Genomic DNA, 19,931 nt, shown 5'->3' with positions numbered 1-19,931 from the left:
TCATACGTCTTTCCTGGTCTGTATTTGTCTTGCTGTCTTTATTGTGCTCTCTGTTCTTTGCTTCTTTCTCTTTCCGTCTTTCTCCCCTCTCCTCTCTCAGTTTCGTCACGGCTTCTGCCCTTTGCTCCCCGTTCCTCCTCACTTTCCTATTGTGCCTCCATAACAGGGTTGTCATCTCCTAAGAAAACACTTCTTGTTCTTGACAATTTCAAGATGACACGTTGACTCTTAAAATGCTATGATTAGCCAACATTGTTTGAGCCTTCCTTTGAGCAAAGCTGCTTAGGGGCAGCAGATAAAGCCAATCCCGTAAATTTATCTGCTACATTTCAATCTTTCTTTGTATTGTGACAGGTGGAGATGATACGAGGAGAAGAGGGCAAGGTGATCCTATCCTGCTATATTAATTTGAAGTTGAATCTGATGTATTGTTTGGTTGGTGGGAGTGGACGGCTGCCTAGAGAACTGGACAGAAATGCTACCTGCCCAACCCATTGATCAAACAAATCATATAATACATGTGCTGTTTTCAGTAGAAGTGTCACGTAGAAGGTTTCTGAGTTCTGTTTGTGCTTGAAGCTTTGTAGCATTAACTTAAGCAGACAATACAGGGGATTGTTTGATATTTTATCAAACTCTTGACAGACCTCAGGCACTAAACTCTCCTTTACGAGTCAAAGTGAAGCTGAGCTGGTTCCTCTTAGGCATTACTTCTTCCTCTACATGCAAAATCTTGTTGCTTATTCACTTTTGAAGCGTGTGTCTCCTTTGTCCTTCCTCTGGGCATTGATAGAAATTTGGACTCTATTTCTTTTGTCTTCTTTTGCTCTGAATTTCATCTGAATACCCTTTTCTCAGCATTTGTAAAATCAAAAAATGGCCTTTATTCTTCTTCTTCAAAAAAATACTTTCAGATTGATTTTGTGTTGTCAACTGATGATTCAGTATTAATTCAGAATAGCAGTACTTTCTGCAATAAGAGTTTGGATCACTGAATGTCACAATACACAAGTGTAACAATAACTATACCGTGTCATCCCTGCGCACCCTGTCTTACTAATGCAGCACCTGTCACCAAGATGGAAAAGGCACGTTACCTGAAGTAACACTGGAGGAATACTGTCTGGCTCCGCACATTTGCTTCAAAAATAGCAACCCTTAGTCATTCCAGCTCTATCCGTTTGTAAATACAAGGTGCATATTCAGCTGACAGACTCAGCACATTTTATTTTTTTTTGGCACCTCTTGTGCGTCCTGTTATGTCGCCTCTTGTCACGATTCCTCAAAAATTCAAGTGCCTCGTGTGTGTGTGTGTGTGTGTGTGAAATGAAGTTGTGTTAAAGTGGGGGGATGAGATGAATGAGGAGCCAGTTTATGATGTGTTCCTCAAAGAATAGTCGAAGCATTCAAAGAAGGACCGTTTTCTGTGTTAAGTTCATTTGAATGTACATGTCATTTCCCATGTGTTTTTTTTTTTTTTTTTTCTGAATGGCACATGCTTGACTCTTTCAGCTCCTTTGTAATAGATGAGAGTAGTGGACATTTGGAAGCTTGATCTGTGAGTTGTTGTATTAAGGTGGAGAACATCCTTTCACCACCGCAGCGCAACAACATGTCTTTGTTTGTGTCTGCAATTGAAGTTGTGAAAGTAGTCTGAATCACAGAGCGACTGCTCAGCGAGCAGGAATTGGACAGATTCATGAGTGTTGCTAATGAGCCACTTGGCTTTTAGCTTTTAGTCAAAGAACACTCTGACACAAGTAGATCAGAGCATAATGAAAAAATCATGCAATACTAAAAGGTGGATAGACTGAGGGGGCATTTTTATTTATTTAAGAAAAAAATCATTATTACCCACACAGACATTAAAAAATAAAAAAAAACAACTACAAAATAAACAGATACCATCAAGGTTGAATATTGCGAACCATTGCTTAGTTGAAACTGGTTCAGCATTTCAGGAAATCAGAGATTTATTAGTAAAAAAGACATTAGTTATCAAATCATAAAGGATGGGTTTGTAGGATTCAGTGATTTGTATCGGTGATTTTGTAAAAAGCCCTCTGTAGAACCGGTGTTTGCTTTTTCTACCTGGGCTACTGTGGCTACAACATGGCTCCGTGGAAGAGGATCTGCTCCCTAAAATTTAGTTACAATAAATTATACACAAATGAAAACAGAAAATATGAATACTTTATTCCATTCTTGCTAGATGCCACTAAATCCTATATACAAGTAATTTAAAGGAAGACTTGGACCTGATGAAAGAGAGCAAATGCTCCAAAGCCTTTACACATTGTAACTAGTGCACAAGGTCAATGCAGCCAGCTTTCAGACCTGCCAAATGTTTTGATATTAAAGTCGGCTGGTATGATTCGTTACTCCAAAGTACTCAAAAAGCTGCAGAACTACGCAGACCTCAATGTACACCAACAAGTATTTAGTTGACCAAAAAGTAGAGGAGAAGTTTGACCACTCGTAGCACTGGATTTCTTCCACCTGCCTTCACCCACCTATGAAAACATATAATTGTAAGCTGGTGTGATTGGCAAATCCGTAATGTCATTTGAAGAGGTAGTAGCTAGGATCTGCAAATCGCCAGCCTGACTCTTGACCTTGATTGCATCCCTTTTGTTCCACCTCTTCATTTCGGCTCACTTGTTCCTTGAGTGAGGACTGTTCGTGACTCTTTGGCAAAAGTAGACAGGCTGGGGTGCACTGTAAAAATAAAATAAAAAAAAAACATTTGCCAGAAAAAAAAAGAAGTAAAAACAAACTTAGATACTATCAAAACTCCAGTGTGGTGAAAATTTCAACAAATAACTGGTAAATGTTTTTAGCTGATCAAACAGTAAACACTGGGATTTTATGGTAACACATTGTAAGGGAAGAAATTACCACTTGTAAAGATACAAACTTTTTATGTGGACATTATGTACAGTTGTGCTCTGTTTTTTTTTTGTTTGTTTGTTTTTTACAGTCACAACCAATTTTTAAATTTTTATTAAATTAAAATTTGCTTTTATTTATTTAATTTTTTTTGTTAATTTAAATACAGAAAAAAATGTGTAATTTGACAGTCAAGGATGAAAGAACGAATCACCATTTATAAAAGTACAGATTTTTAGATCTGTACGTTATTTAAAATCAGGGGATGTTTATTTATTTACTTTTTACAGTTAACATATATATATATATATATATATATATATATATATATATATATATATATATATATATATATATATATATATATATATATATATATACAATTAACTGTTATTTTACAGGCTCTCCCTGTTTAGTTAAATTACAAATAAAAACTAGTAAGATCATATATCTATATATCTATATATATATATATATATATATATATATATATATATATATATACAGTTAAAAACAATGTTGATGTAGAAACATTAGTCTATTGTTGTGTTTGCATTTGCAAGCTAGCTTGCTTGATTACCAGTTCTTTTGAGTTGGCAAAGTAAATTATAATGTGCATGTGTGTGTCATAGATAGCTGAATAAGATTTTATTAGGATTCATAATATTAGTTATTGTAGCAAGACCTGTAATTGTAATGACAGGACCAAATCATGGCACTCCCGGCTGGGGAAAAAACCCAATAAATCCTAGAAATTTACGGGGAGAGATAGCCATGCCTCATATCTCCAGACTTCCCCACTATGCAATCTACACAGTCTGCAATGATAATGTTGACGTCCATCATCAAGGATCAACAGACAGTAAGTTAACATTGAATAATATGCATTTTAAGAATAATGTTTATGTATTTGCAAGTGTTGTGAATTAAAAAGAATGAGACTACGACACAAATAGCACTATATATAGCTATATATCTAGCTACTGTACATAACAACAGTGAAAGTAACTTGGAATGCTCATTTTGGCCTGAGATGCTATAAAGACGAGATGTGTTAAGTCAATGCACATTTTTTTTTTGACAGTAGGAATATGATGGTAAAGGATAAAAAGATATAGTAATATGATACATACCCACACCCACGCATAGTCCCCAGCATAAGGTGGTTCTCCAAGACTTAAAGCTTGACAGCTCTGAGAATTATAGACACAGGCACATGACAAAATTACTTAGCACAGACCTTTATAGACATTAGGATGCTGAAGGCATCGAAAAGGTAATAAAACAAGAGGATGCTGTTAAGCAAAAAAAAATCATTCAGCGCAGGGAAGAGTCACTTTGAATGCAGGATGGTGTAAAGATGCCAAGACATAATGTCCAAAATCAGCTAATTCTAGTGTGTCCAGCCATTGGCCCAAGAGTAAAAGAGATGATGTATGGCAACAATAGAGGATGTGTGTATTTTCCCTTTTCACCAGGAAGAGATTCACTACAGTCACATTATAAGTTGTGACAAATAACCGTTTATGGCAGTCTAAATTTGCAGAAAATGAAGGAATTGGAACCTGAATTAATAAGAATTGGAACTGATGAATATGATCAAGTCTAAATGATAGCCAAGGTTACCGTAATGCTTATGTGAATGAATATGCCGGAAGTCTTGGTAAATGCATGCATAAATTCGATACACTCATCACCATTTTGACTGCATTTGACGGAGTTTTTGAGTGTCTTTAGTTTGCATGCATGTGCGCACACTTGTGTATTTGTTTGTGTGTTTTCCTGTTTTACGTGTGTGCATGCTCCCAGAGGGGAAACAGGCTGTGTGGGGTGTTATCTGCTTCTGCAGAGGGTGACAGCTAATCACCAACCCTGACAAACACTGGGGGAGAGGGGAGGGAAGAGAGAGGGAGCGATGACAAACGAAAGCGAGGGAGAGGAGATGGTGCTGGGCAGGGGGATTGGCATTTGAATTCCACTGAGTAACCACGGAGTGCTTCGGATCCTGTCATCACAACCTTTGTATGAGTTTGGACCTGAGCTGGACAACCGTGCAGCCTCCCACCTAGCCCAGCGATAACTAATAAACCCCCATCAGTATAGGTACACACCGAGATAAGAGGCCGCTGAGAAAACATGGCGACAATTCTTGATGAGTTGAATAAATCTTTGTGTTTGCACAGTCTGTCAGTAGCGACTTTGATCTCCTACCTGCTGCTCGTAAATTCCCAGCCTCGGTGTAGAATATCTGCGGAAAGGTTCATGAGCTGTCTTTATTGCAAAGGAAGGGACCTTTCAAGTGGTACCTTGTCAGGTGTAAAGACATCAGCACTTGTAGTATCCGCTAACCATGCCATTAATCGTAGCCAAAGTCTATGCTAAATGCATTTGTAGACGATTTGCCTTGCAGATGGGCTGATGCATGCTGAGTTAGTGTGAGCTGCTGGTGTTGCCTGTTGACACAGAGATCAGAGGGCTGTGAGAGATGGAGAGATGCTGTCGTGAGATGGCGGCAGGCAGGCTGCACTGGGAGAGAGGAGGAGAGGAGAGGAGAGGAGAGGAGAGGAGAGGAGAGGAGAGGAGAGGAGAGGAGAGGAGAGGAGAGGAGAGGAGAGGAGAGGAGAGGAGAGACGAGACAAGGCTGCACTCTGATTTTCAGGGAAGAATTTTAGGTTGGTACATTCCCCGTAGCTGTTGTCATTGGAGCTACTGATACCTATTAAACACTAACAGGTTACAACAGGCAGCAAAATATCACATCATAGAAATTTCCAAAACTAATATGATTGCCGCTGTGTCCTCTATATAATCCTCGAATGTTGTGTTTTGACATTTTAATGGACACGATGATTGCTCAGTGTGATTACCAATAGTGGGACTGAAATATCAATCTTTCTCCTGACTCGTGGTCCAATGGCTTCTGACCTTCATGTGGTTTTTCGGACTCCCCACCGGAGCCAGCGTGGGTGGCGTTATTCAGACCAACTGGCGGCTGTCTGGGGTAGCTGTGATGGGTGTCACGCTGGGGCCCTCCATACGGGGAGACCCTCATCTGCTCACAGTGTCACACCTCTCACCACTTTGCTCTCTCTATCTGACCCTGTCACCGAGGCACGGAGTGACAGATCCAGGCAGGGAGAAAACCGCACAAGAGACAGAGAGTGGGTGGCATATCCTTTTAGATACAGGCATAGCTGAAATCCTCGCTAAATAAAATCAAAGATAGCTGTCAGATGCTTTTACCGAGCACACTGCTTGAGAGCACGCAAATGGCACTATCAGTGAAGAAGTCAAAGGTCCACAGCTACTCGAGAATTGAGGTTGTCATTCATGTCTTTAAGAATACAGCGTAAGTGCTGTCTGTTTAACAGGCAAAGCTTACTATCAGCTCTTAAACAGCACAGATTAGATTGCCATTTAGTTGACTGTTTAGGATTAATATAGTTTAACGATGTTGCTGCAACCAGGTTGCTTTTTACCTCCGTTTTTTTCTTGCTGGGGGGTTCTTAGGAAGCAGCGAGTGGAAACACAGAACATTGTGTTTATGTATCTTATCTGCAGATGGCTTCTGGTGGTCCAGTGCGGGTGACCGTGTAGCATCTGTGTTTGAGTGTGTGCGCATCTACATCTGTGTGCTTCTTGTGTTGTGTCGGGTGCTAATGACAGTTGGCATTTGGCCACTATCAGTGGATCATTAATTAGTATTGAGAGGTTTGGGGGAGATGCACACATTCCCCTCTATCTCTCAAACAGATGTGTGTTTGATCTGCAAACCCAGCTCACACACACACACACACTCGTGTACGCGCACTGTCCATCCATAGCTCTCTGACATATGGAAATGTCTATAAGCAAGTGCCTCTCAGCATACTGATATTGACAGCAATAGATCTAACCACAGAAAAACATGAGAAAAAACGTGGATCATAGTGAAGTCTGCTGCGAGTCACCCAATGAAAAATCATAAAAAACATAAATGATAATAGCAAAAAAGACAACAAAAAGAAAAACACTTTTAGTAGAGTGGGGATGTAGTGACACATTCAGCTCACAGTTCAGTGCAAGATTCAGGGTTTACTGTTTGATGTGCTGTTCAAAATGATCCCTTTCTGCCCAACTACAGTATTCTACACAATGGCATGGTTGTAATTTTGGAGTAATTTGGATTGCTTACCTCGCTCATGATAGATAATCGTATTTTAAAGCTAGGTATATAAAACTTTAAAGGTGTATATAAAAGTATAAAACACCTTAAAAAAAACTATAACAAAACATTGTGAGAAGTAAAATATCTCTACTAAATGTCATCAATAAACAGAGAAAACAAATCCCTGCACACGCGACATCAGAGCACAAAAAACAACAACTCAAGGACTTCACTTGTGGAAGAAGCGCAGGAATCAAATGAAATTGTGTTTATTTCTTAAAGCCAACCTTTAACAAATCTCTACAAACTCCGAGACGCTGGAGTAAAACATTATTATAGCTCTCACTAATGTCAGAGCCTTTGTCTATTCAGTTAATTGTAGCATAGTTGTCCTGATGGAATTGCTCCGTGACCTTTAGTATTTTTATTTCTTCAGCCCTTATATTTGCTAAATGATGGTATTCTAGCTGATTAGCGCACCCTCGTCCCCCCAGACACACACACACACACACACACACACACACACACACACACACACACACACACACACACACACACACACGCGCGCACACAGTTTCAAAACACAATGTATTCACTCCCAGAACCCCACTCCCATTGTTCTGCTTTATAACACTGGGAAAGGAGCATCAGTCAAGTATATTAGCTGGATCCTATTACTGTCACCAGATTGCCTCTCTGAGCCATCTTAAAGAGCCCCCAGACAAAACTTCCTGTCATGTTAATCCAAGCTTTAATAAATAGAGGGATGTGTAACCATATTCAAATAGGGGCTCCCGTATTTATGCTGACAAAGAGAGACGGGCTATCATGAAATGACAGATGAAAGTGTTTTGCATGAAAAGAGAAAAAAAAAAGTTTTTATCGGTGCTCATTCTCTCCTATTCTGGGGAGAAATGTCAAATTATTGAAATGGCCTTTAAAAAAGGCTTAAGCCTAATCTAAGTAAAACACTGCAGGTATTAGGGATGGTGGCCATTGTGAGTGAAATGAATGCTATTCAATTCAAACTAGCAGTTCATTTTATCCCTCATGTTCACCTATTGATATCAAAGTACATAATACACACCTTGTCTCCTAAGAGAGATTTATGGATCAGACCTGTGAACGCTGGAGCAAACTGTCATCGAGTGCTTTCACTGATTCGCGAATACAAAAGTCTGTTATTACATTTTATTTTCTGGGTGATGATTAACACAGTTAGCGGTGCCTTATTATTTAAAGCATTGCTGGCTGTGTCAATTAGTTAAGCTGAGCTAGTCACAAAGGTGCAGTCGGAGCACTTTGCATTCCTGAGTACACTCATCACCAACAAAGAGAGCAGATATACACCTCTTCAATTCAAGGCCATCGCTTAGATTCACATGTGAAAAAGAGAAAGAGAAATCACAGAGAAAGACATGCTCTCTTTCACACTGGGTTAATTTCTAGCGAGTCATTCCTCACCTCTGAAGAGAGAGAGAAAAAAAGAAGAGCCCAGTTAAGTCAGTATTTCACGACGGCACGGTTGTATATTTAAACTGTGCGGTGCAGAGACGTCTTATTTCATTAAGAAGCTCATTGGATCTGAACATGTTTGTTCGTTTATTCCGCTGTGTGAATGAAGTGTTCCATGTTTGCTGAGACTGCATGGGTTTTCCTATTGCCGAGGTACATGCAGCATTATTAGCAGGCATCTCCTCTGAATTGCTTGACTGTGATGAATATATTTCATAATAAAACTGTATTTTATTCAAAAATGGTGCAACTATCATTTATTATTAATTAGCTATAATAATATTTGTATTGGTAATCTATAGTAAAATTCATAGTATTCATGAATATCAAAATAATCTACTTATTTAGTAACACAGTTACTGCTCTCCAGACCAGTGTTATTGGTTATTATGCACTGTGCAGACAATTAAATGAAGACACAGATGGATAGATGGATGGATAAGGTAGCCAGCAAGCAAGCTAAAAACTTTCTAAGGCAGTTTTGTCTCTGAATCACTGAGGCATATCACTGACTCAGCCATTATTTTCTGCATGTTGATTTTGACAAGTATTAAAAAGTTGGAAATGCTTCTAAATACTGGGTGAGTCATACGCTGAGCGAGCAAGTGGCAATAATTAAACAGTTCGTTCTGTGTAGGAAACATTTACAGTATGTTTTAATTGGGCCGCTTTATGCTTCAAAATGATATATCTAAGGAGGCTCTTGAAGAGGGTTTAAACATGGGTGGCAACTTTATGTCAGCATAAACTACCTGTGCACTTTTATTGCTCGAGCAATGAAAACCAAAATAGCATCACCAAAGACTATAAAACAGTAAAAGAGACGTAATATTTTAATTTCAAATAAGTCCGTTACATATTACTATAAAGTAACAGCAACTAGGTTATATACGGATTATGAGAATTATAATAAATGAATGATTTATTCTGTATTACAATGTGTCTAATATAAGTTGTAACCCAGTGGTGGCTGACTATTCCTCTGCAATCTCCTCACATGTTCCGCCCGTTTAAACAACCCCCTTCCCAGCCATTCCTCTCACCTTTTGCACTGTGTTTTCACACAGTCTCCCCGAAGATTTTATTGTATCCTTTGACCTTTTTCTGCCCTCCAGTCAATGCTGCTCGCAGCTATATTTACATTAAGGAGGCGGAGGGAAAATGGAGCACGATGTAAAACGTATGTCATGCATGTGTGTGTGTGTGTGTGTGTGTGTGTGTGTGTGTGTGTGTGTGTGTGCATCTGTGTGTACTAAAAGAGAAATCTGATTGGCTTTCCAGGAGGAAGGACATCATTTTAAATAAGTCCTCAACTGTTTGCTCTAGGGCTTAGGGATTGCTCACCTCTCCAAATACTATTTTAGCTTGAAAGCACAATATTTCCCAGCCTGAGCTTTCACATGGGAGAAGGAGGGAGGGCCCTGGTGCAGCAGTTTCATGGAGGTGGCTTGCAGGCATACTCCATTCTGACAGAATGAGGAGGCACTCTGCAAGAGTGTGGCGGAGAGGAAAGGGGCCCTATTAATAAAATGACTCCATAATGGGTAGTTCCCTGCAGCTTGGCAAAGGAAGACAGGCGGATTGATGGACGAGGCCAAGTCCTACTTCCTCAAGCATACTGAGCTCAACTATGTGGACATGCCTCTGTGAGACCAAACACAGGGCTCGAACCCATAACATACTGAAGTCCCATTCACATAGGAAGGAAGAGCCTTATGAATGATTTCCTGTTTTGTGTAAAGGGGTCAAAAATGACAGATTTAAGTGAGTAATACATCACCTGGATGCAAAGCTGGCTTTTATGCTATATGAAAGGCTTCCAAATTATACAGTATGCTGTGTAACGCTGATGGTTGCTTCGGAGGATGGAACCACACTGAATCTACCTTAATTGTAATTTTACCCCAAAGTGGGAAAATAGCAGGTAAACAAGACTCCCTGGGTGACAGTATTATGTTTATATACAGCATAATTTGGATTACTTGAGAGTAAAGCACCAATAAAACTGTATTTGGCAGAAATATGGTTCGTTTACAAGGACAGGGTGTCGAAATCCTGTTTAACTCTTTTGTTTTTCAGGAGCGGAGTTGTGCTAATAAAATATTTTTGTGGCTCAACAGTGTTGCAGTCTGCCCTAACAATACGGCAGCCTCCTGAAGGCATCACTCCATCATCCCTTTATTACATTTCTTTGTAACAGTACATTGATTAGAGTGGCCTCAGCATGACTGTCTCTTTAATTGTGTATTTGCTGATCTGAAAGCTACACAGAGCGCCGTGGTAGAATCTCTACTAACCATTTCAACAATGCTCTAAGGCATTCTTTGACACAAAAAGTTCATCGTTAGAATATACATCAGTTTGTATCACCATAGCGACCTCCTTGGATGCTGAGCAGGGGACCTCATAAATATGTAATCCTGACAGATTTGAGGAATTGTCTTCCTCAACTGTTTCTTCAAGCCATTTTGTTAATGTCAACATGAAGGAAAGTTACTGGAATAAGTGTTGACACTCCGCCAATGGTGTATATCATTAATAATTACATACGCAAGAATTTCAGCCGAATAACTGCTGGAATACACTTGAATCCTTTTGTCTGTCGCTGTGTTTCTGCAATTAAAATTTAAAAAATAGATGAATCATGTACCACTGTGCTCATTTCTTTTTGTGTTGCTCTTCAGTGAGCTTCACCCATTGTGTAATCATACAGTTTACAATACACCACATGGCAGGTGAGATTTGAAATCATTCGTCAAATATGTGATTATCTATTATTAATTTTTAATTATTATGCTGCACTGTCAGGCTGTCCTTGTGGCTCCCCTTGTTTTCTGTGTGTCTATAATATCAAACGTCCAAAAAAATATCACACAAAATTGGCAGGGTTTTTTGTATATCAGTTTGCAAATTGACTGAAAAATACTAGTTAAAATCCTGTATAAATAAATAAAGTTTTAGTACAAGAAACTACAAAACAGACAGATTTGCTAAAAAATAAATAAACAGAAGTGGGGCAGCCGGAGCAGAGAGCAGATAAGCGCCTCTTCACCCTACATCACTGTGCTTTTTCTATCTGTATGTGTGTGACGTGTGTGTTAAGTTTGCACTCTAGCCATGCATTTTTATCACTTATGCGGAGGGTTGCCACTCATCCATTATAATAAAGAATATTCCTTTTTGGAAAGAAAAAGGTTGCGCTCCAGATTAAACATAGCTGGCCTGGCCTCTGTTGTAGTACTGAAAAAAATAGCTCGCCCATCTAGGCTCACGCTTAAGAACAGAGTCCCTTTTGCCACCTTGTGTAATTGCAAGAGCTTATAGGTAGCTAAAATTTTGCCCTGTGCTCCTCGTTAAACCACCACTTGTAAAAGCGCTCAAGCGTGGATGCAGCACGCTGCAGCTCAACGTTCCCAGACAATGATATAGATTTCCTCTACAAAAGAACAATTGAAAGGGTTGTCACAAATTTGTCCATTGTCAGCGGGTCGCTATCATTTCTCTGCTAATTGCCATCATTGTAATAGAATATTAGATGCTCTATTGCGAGAGGAGTGTTGATGAAGGGGCAGTGCCAGCTGAGTTTTCTCCTTGACCATGACCCTTATCTGTCATAATGGTAATGATAATAATCATGTGATACTTCATTGATCCCTGTAGGATTTTTTTTTTACCCCTTTTACCCTGTGAGCCTGTGGTGCAGGTTTGGCTACAGACAGCTGGTCCTGGAAAGGGCAGAGATTCAGTCCCTTGCTCAGAGACACTTAAGAAAAAATGGATGCTTGCCAACAAGGGGGCTTAAACATGAATCCTTCAGCTAAACAGTGGTCTCTATCCTCAGTATGTGATTTTGCTGTCAACTATATTGAGAGCCGAATTGGTTCATGCTACCTGTATCTATCGGGACTTTTACTGACAGAAATCTGGCACAGGGATTTTTTTTTCCTTGAGATACAGTATTTGTACCAAGCCACATATTGACAAAAGCTTTAAACAAATTATTAAACCCATGCTAACAATGTAGACCATGCTGTGCATGCAATTCCCACTAATCTTTGACACCAAAACTGACACTTAAATTACCCAATAACTACACACACAAACAAGTGCGATCAAAGCAAGAAAGAAGCTGTGCGCCCAATACAATCACCACCACACAAAAACAGAGCTGGAACAAAAAGATAGGCACAACCACTCCCAGGTCACTATCTGTGTCTGAGACCTTCGTTCCTTTGGCATCAGATATGATCTATATCAGTGTCACCCCCAAATTGCAGGAAAGCTCCTCTGCTAGCCTTCAGCCGTGAGCTGAATGTAAATGTGCATTTGACACCTATCTAAATCGCTGTCATAATTCATTTCCAGAGCTCTTAAATCTCTCCCTGTCACCTGGCACCTCTGCTGTTTTCCTGTCCAAAAACAGAGCACATTAGCCTTTATTGATGGGTTTGTCCTTTGATACATAATTCATCATTCAGCAACCCTTTTTTTTGAATTATCATGTATTTTTTGGAGGTTGTTCAAACATATGGATTGACACAGACAAAGAGGTCACACCTGGTGTGAGGTTAAGTCTCATGCTATATGACAGGAACACGATAAGTCTTTTTTTTCCTCCCCCCCAGCGCGTTGAAGCAGAGCGAAATAGAGCTTCACTGTTGTACGCTGACTGACCCCAACCATTTTTTTTTTTTTTGCTTGAATACGACAGCTTTACTAAAGCTTACATGTTATCTAATTATTATCAAATTCTCACCCATCCAGCGCTGCAGGGTTTGTCTTAAGTCAGCTGCCACTCTCCTTCATTAGTTTCAAATGTAGTCATATTACAACAGAAGCTGTCTTATATATACACAGACCCAGTGAGTGTTTCATTAGTGTAAAACAGGGCATCCACTGTAAATGATTTAAAAGTGCTTTAAAGGTGGAGGATGTGATTCTAATCCAATATACTTTGTGTCACATGCAGCACATACGTCCTGGCAGTTTGCGCGTCGTCCATTCAATGTGTGCACTATATCAGCTATCTTTGTACAGGTCAGAGGCAGACTCCACCTTTAATCCCAAGAACCTCAAACACTTTCTGGATTCCTGTCACATTTTTACTGACTGTGGGCTCCTTTTTTATTGTAGTGCAAAGTCCTGCAACTCTATGAACACAGTACAACTATGGCTAGAAATATAAAGAACAAAATTGTCTTTTGTGCAGTATAACACAGTTACTATGCCATAAATCATAAAAATGAAACAAAAAAATTAGTTGTGACCAAATGTTTTACCAATACTGGCAAACATGATTGCTGTACTTACTACAGATATTTTAATATTTCCATTTTTAATTTGTCTCCTATATGTGACTATCGGTCAGAACTGAGTTTTTAATATTTCTGTGGTTGTAGCGAGGCATACAAAGTATGGTTATTGCAAAGATTTTTTTTTTTTTACTATTTTTTAATGCAGCATATATAATGAAAAGATTTCAGTTAAGCTCCATAATTTTAAGATTTTTTTTTCAACCAATCCATAAATGCCACACACAGTTAATGGACTGTCATAAATCTGATTATTCTTACTGTTTTTACAGTTTATTCTTATGATAAAAGCTGTAGTTGTAGCTCTTTTTTCTTTTAAATGGCATGCTTTCTAAACCCACAGGTGGGTTTTGTGTTCAGAGTGTTGAATCAAACTTATTGTGGTCTTTTACAATCTTGTGTTCCACCTTTTTTTTCCTCCTCATTTCTTAAAAATTTCCATTTAGTCTTGAAATACAGCTCAGTAACCCCATTACCTTCAGTGACCACAATAATGAAAAGTAGATTTCACAGACATGACAGGTAAAAAGGTAACCAGGACTGAAGTCTAAAAGTCGTTAAGCCCCTAAAAGCAAAAATATAAAATCTAATGGCAGTCAGTAAACCTTTCAAAGTTGCACTAATTACTGCTTTAACACTACTAATCTATCAAACCAACCAACCTGCAAACGACATTAAACATTTCCTCTGATTCTGCAGCACCTGGGGGCTGCTGCTAGTCTGCTAAATCCAGCATTAGCACTGATTAGTTGTTTGACCAGACCTGAAAGGAATAAAACCTCAAAACACGCACAAGCTGATGTAAGTTGAAGCCATTTTAGCCAAGGTGAAACTGCAGGATTCCAAAATGGTAGAAAAGACAATGTGCATTAATACACTAACACTTGCTGAATCATGTGTCAATTTACAGAATGGGATTATAGACCAAAAAGGGCTTGAGCATGAAATCACTACCTTCGGAATTGTGAGCAGAAGTTATATTGCTTGTAAAGCAACACGTCACCTACCTAATGTACTCCTGCCGGCCCTTTTTTAGGAGGAGGTTATTTGGTTCAGATATGTTTGCTGCAGGTTTAGTTAAAGAGCTGCCCGGCCTTTGGCCCCCTGACTGTCTTCCTGCAGCCTTCTCCTTTTAAGTGGTCATGGACTGTTCCAGTGCATATACCACAGTGAAATAGACTTTTGCTCTTTTCTTCATTGTCACAAAAGGCCAGGCACTTCGCTGGAGTTCCCATTCCCCTTTTACATAGTGATAAGACAGCCATTATCCTTTGAACCTTTCTTTTCACCGTGCCAGGAGAAAAGGAAGAGTGAAAGAGAAGGAGGAGGAGGACAGAGAAAGATTTCTTCCCTGAGGTGAGCCTGGCCTCACCTCTGTGTGGCGGGCTTTTTTTGTGAGCAGTGAAGAGGTCCTTAACCTTCTATCAGATGGAGGCACACAGTTGTGTTCTGCTTGAATAACTACATTGAAAAGCCCTGAAGCACAGGAGATGGTTCTATAGACTCTGCAAGTGGCATAGAGTGAGAGAGAGTGAGTGTGAGAGAGAGAGAGAGAGAGAGTGAGAGAGAGAGAGAGAGTGAGAGAGAGAGAGTGAGGGGGGGGGACTGTATTGTATGACCTGCTGGAGTGTGACCCTCACATGATGTGCACATTCTTTGTTAAAGTGCCCATCAGTGCTTCACTGTGAATCTGTGTTCTTTGTTGGATGGGTCTCGCTGACAGGATGGTCCTTCTCTAATAATGCCACAACAACACATTTCACACATTTATATAATACACTTCCTTTAATAGACCTCGCTTCATTTTACAAAGTAACAGTCTTTCTGCTCTCAGGCTGTAAATGGCTTTACAGTAGCAATACTATCAATATTAGAGTGCAGATATTTGAATGTCATGTCGCATGAGGGGCTCGTGATAGCTGATGGCTAATGATACCGCGGGGCTTCTCTCATAATTCAAACCAGTCAGATTTCATGGAGACTCATTTTTAAGTTTGATAGCAAGTTGAAAGCGAACTGCAAATTAAGTGACTATAGTTGGAAACAAACCCATTTCATCTGAGTGCAGAAGTCATAAATAGCGACATCCTGCGCACATTGTTTTTGGAGGTGCATCCCACGTTAGTGAGTCACAGCATAGACTTTGCAAAATTGTTCCCAATCAATATCTGTCATTGTGTTTGAAGGAGGTCCCTCCATTTCTCTCAGCTGAATATGCTCTGCTAGCCATTTTGTCTGCACTCCCATTGATGCATGGAGTATCGGGTCTGTTTGCTGTTTCAGTAATACTGATATTAGATGACAGAAGTCAAATGCTATAAATTTCTGTCTCCCATGTAAATGATCACAGGCTGTCAGCCACGCTTGTCAAATTAAACGTTTACCACAGTTGGTAAACATGCCATTCCATCTTAGCTCCGGAGCGCAGCTTTCACGCTGTCAGACGTGGAGGCATAAGAAACTGTTTTCTGCTGTTATGAGCTGAATTCCAGCCACGAAAATGGATTGAATCAAAGTTTTCTCACCTTTAATTTCACAACAGTGAAATTAACCGGTGGAGGTACAACAATGGAGTTATTGTGCTGAAGATAAACAACCCCGAAGTTTCTCTGTGTTCTTCAAGCTCAGCCAATGAAATCACAACCCTCAGCACTACAAATTCCAGTTAGCCCACTTCCTTTCACTTTAATGTGATTTTCATTAGATTGCCTGGCGTGAGACAGAGGTTAGGTTGCATGGCATTATAAATGTCTGTGTATAAAACTCTTGCTGCAGGTGATATTGCTTGGCAGCTGTTTATTTGTACTCCGCTTTAATGTTTTCCCACCACACAGTCATCAGATAGCACATTTTTCAGAGACATTGCAAACTTCATTATTTTCACCGCGTTCTTTTGTGTTTCTCTGCTGTGTCAACAAAAGGGAAACAGTTCAGGGAAAATAATAACTTCGTTAGTGATGGTACAAAAGTGCCAGCTACAGTACCACAGTTGTAGCTCTGGGGAATTCATACCCACACTCAAAAAAATTCTGTTTTGTTCCGATTTTTGCTGTTAATACTTCACATAGACTGCCTGTCTCACTTTTGTCCTCTTTTAGTAAATGATGCTTTAGTAATTGATGGTAGAATTCCTGCCAGTTAAAGCTGACAACACCTTTCGCATTGCTTGCTCACTCACAGCACTGCAGAGGATATGAAATGCTCCCTTTGTTAACTTAACCTTACTTAACATCCATTGTTTGGCTACATCTGTGCTGCTAATCTGCAAAAAGTGCTGCAACTCAGTGTAGGATTTTACAAGCTCCACCTCTATACCAGCATTCACAGATAGGCTCTGACTCCTCACCTGCTTCAGGTGTGAAGTTTTGTGCAGCCTTGTGAGAAACGACGTACACGCAACCTAATTTTGGTGTATAGGTTATGTAAAATCTGCTATATTTGGTAATTCGGAAATATTTTGGGGAGGTGCAAATAAAATGCCTTTGAGCCGCATGTAGCCTGTGAGCCATGCAGTGAGTAACCGGGCCGTACAAGCTGTGCCAACGTCTTGTGTGCCAAATGTGTGGCAAGAGGGTGGCATGAACAGTGTGCCAGCGCTAGTCTGCCTGGCTGCCAGGCACTTCTCTTTATCCAATCAGACAGTTCGGCTTGAGTGAGACCCCTATTCTTGTCTCTTCCCATCTCCTCCCGAAGCTTTGTAACCTTCCCATGAAAAACACAGATGCATGCTTGTGTTTCTTCCCCCCTCTTTCCAGCAAGCCTCCTCGGCACACCGTTACACTTACCTAGAGACCAGAACCAGGCAGTGAATGGTGCAGTGTTCCTCTTTGTTTCTGTCTGCTGCCGCTCTCCTCTGTCCTCTTTTATTTATTTATTTTTCGCCTAAGACAAAATCACAGGCTAAATGAGCATGCCTCAGTCTGTTTTTTAAGCATTTCATCAGAGTTATAGAAAGAAGAGTGTGTCTAGAGATCCGTTTTTCAGGGATGTGTCGGGGAAAAAAATGCTGTCTTTCTGTGTGTGGCTTTATTGGACATGATGAAGGATGATATTATGGTGGATGCTGCTGCTGCTGCTGCGGCTGTGAGATGAGGAAGGATCCCATTTGTCTCACGGCCGCTTAGTGTAATGTGTCTATCTGTCACTCTCCCCAAGACCGGACATTGGTGTTCATCAAAATAAACATATTGTCCACACAATTCTCCTTTTTTTTTCTTCGCTGCATGTCATTATTGTTAATTTTCCCTCCTATTGCCACTCTTCCCTCACCCTCACATCTTTGCCTCATTTAATACAGACAATGAGTAACACCAGCAAGGTTGCATAAATTCCTGTATCATCAAAATTACAACCTACAGATGGAAAGAGAAACCTGACAATAATCCTGTGATCACAGAATGATTATGTGGGAGAGAGGTGCTTGGAGAGAAAAAAAGTGTAAAGCAGCACGAATATATATTCTAAGAGTAATTACTGTAAGTAGATGAGATGTGATTCAATGGGGAGAAGGGGATGTGAGGTACTTGCTGAAAAGATTAAGCTAATGTCAGTACTCCTCTTATGTCTTCCAGGTTGATGATGCCATGCTTATGTTTGATAAGACTACTAACAGACATAGAGGTAAGTGTGCAGCTTCTGTTCCCTTTTCCCCCCATTTTTTCTCTTGTCTTTCTGAAAGGTGAGAAAATAGTCATTTTATGTCCTTTCCCCATGAGATAACACAGAACAGTTCCATTTCACATGATATTAGGTGTACCATCTGTTCAACAATGGGAGCGTGTCAAAGTAATCAATAAGCTGGTACGGTGTTTAGAATGTTTGAGCATTGGATGGCGTGAGTGTGTGTGTGTGTGTGTGTGTGTGTATCTGTGATGATGCTGGTGTGAGTGTTTCAGAGAGGTGCTTAAAGGGTGTAAAGATTGCGAGATGGTGGGTGCTGTGCAGTCAGATAACAGCATCAGATAAGACTCAGGAGAAGCACTGACTTTATCGCTCTATCTCATCAGCTCCTTATCTGGGATGAGGGGACATTTCTCTCTCAAGCAGAGGACTTTCCAAAGACAGGTTTCCTCCCCTGCACCACAATGCGGTGTCACCGTATTTAAGCCAAGCGGCACGCTTTTAGGCCTGACTTAACCACCAGCAAACACACACCGAGCTGTCACTTACCCACAGCCCCTCGTGCAGTGGTTGGTATTGGCTATGATTGGCTCACACAGGGACAGTAAAGGGAACTTTTAGGAGACTGGCTGTTTTTCGCGTGTTCGTATCATTGTGTGCGGGAGCAGTCGACAGGCACTGACAGGTATTTCCACTAGAAAAAGGAGCAGACACTTCTCTGTTCGTCACGCCAGTCAGCTCACTTGTAGGCAGAGCTGGCATCGCACCATCTCACTGAACTGGGCTGAGGTTTTGCCGTACAGACGTAAATATTTGTTTGCAGTGAGCCACTGAGCGACGCCTCGAACTGTATAAATGTTTAAGCGCACTTGACTCGGATCGCAAGTTGCATCGCTTTTTTGAGGAAAGTTCTTTCGCTCTTTTTCGACTGTATCCGTATCAGAGTGTGTTTAAGTGTGTGAACTCGCAGTGTGTATGTGTGTGCGTGTGTGTGCTGTGCAGACAAACTCTCTGAGTCTGGTAAACAGTTACGAAGTGTGAAACATGTGAACTATAGTGGAAGTGATCTATGGCTTTGAGGGGATTTTGATCTGTAGTGACAGAACCCAGTGTGACGTCTGCTTTGAGACGAAGGCTTTTTCTTTCACTCTCTCTTATTTCTCGCTCTTCTCTCCCCTGTCTGCTGCACTGCCAGCCCTCTGTGAAAGGGGTTGGGCGCCACACTCGGAGAGTCTGTTAGGCGTTTGCCTTTGGGCTGCAAAATGCCCTTCAAATGAAGACAATGATGGAGAAACAGCCTCCTTGGCAATTTTTCTGATGACGGCGGACATATTTATATTGAGTGTGACACTGAGGCAGGAGGCAGGTGCGGTTCCTCCCCGCAGTGGCTGTTTCGTCTAACTAGCTTTTTGATATTTTGTTCCAGTGGGAATTTAGAAGCGTAGATA

At 40.4% G+C, this 19,931-nt stretch overlaps 1 protein-coding gene across 12 annotated transcripts in view; it reads left to right on the top strand.

Moving 5' to 3' along the window:
* The window catches only part of msi2b (musashi RNA-binding protein 2b), a 259,035-nt gene that overhangs the window by 130,122 nt on the left and 108,982 nt on the right, over window positions 1–19,931 (top strand). For all 12 annotated transcript variants that reach the window (XM_055016998.1, XM_055017003.1, XM_055016996.1 and 9 more), the window contains exon 7: window positions 18,435–18,483. In XM_055016998.1, the coding sequence (XP_054872973.1) occupies window positions 18,435–18,483 (49 nt within the window). The remainder of the gene's footprint in view (window positions 1–18,434; window positions 18,484–19,931) is intronic.

Source organism: Amphiprion ocellaris, chromosome 14, assembly GCF_022539595.1.
Source record: "Amphiprion ocellaris isolate individual 3 ecotype Okinawa chromosome 14, ASM2253959v1, whole genome shotgun sequence".
Classification (NCBI taxonomy): Eukaryota; Metazoa; Chordata; class Actinopteri; family Pomacentridae; genus Amphiprion; species Amphiprion ocellaris.
Note: the sequence above shows the minus strand (reverse complement) of the source record. Positions and strands in the feature narration are given on the sequence as shown.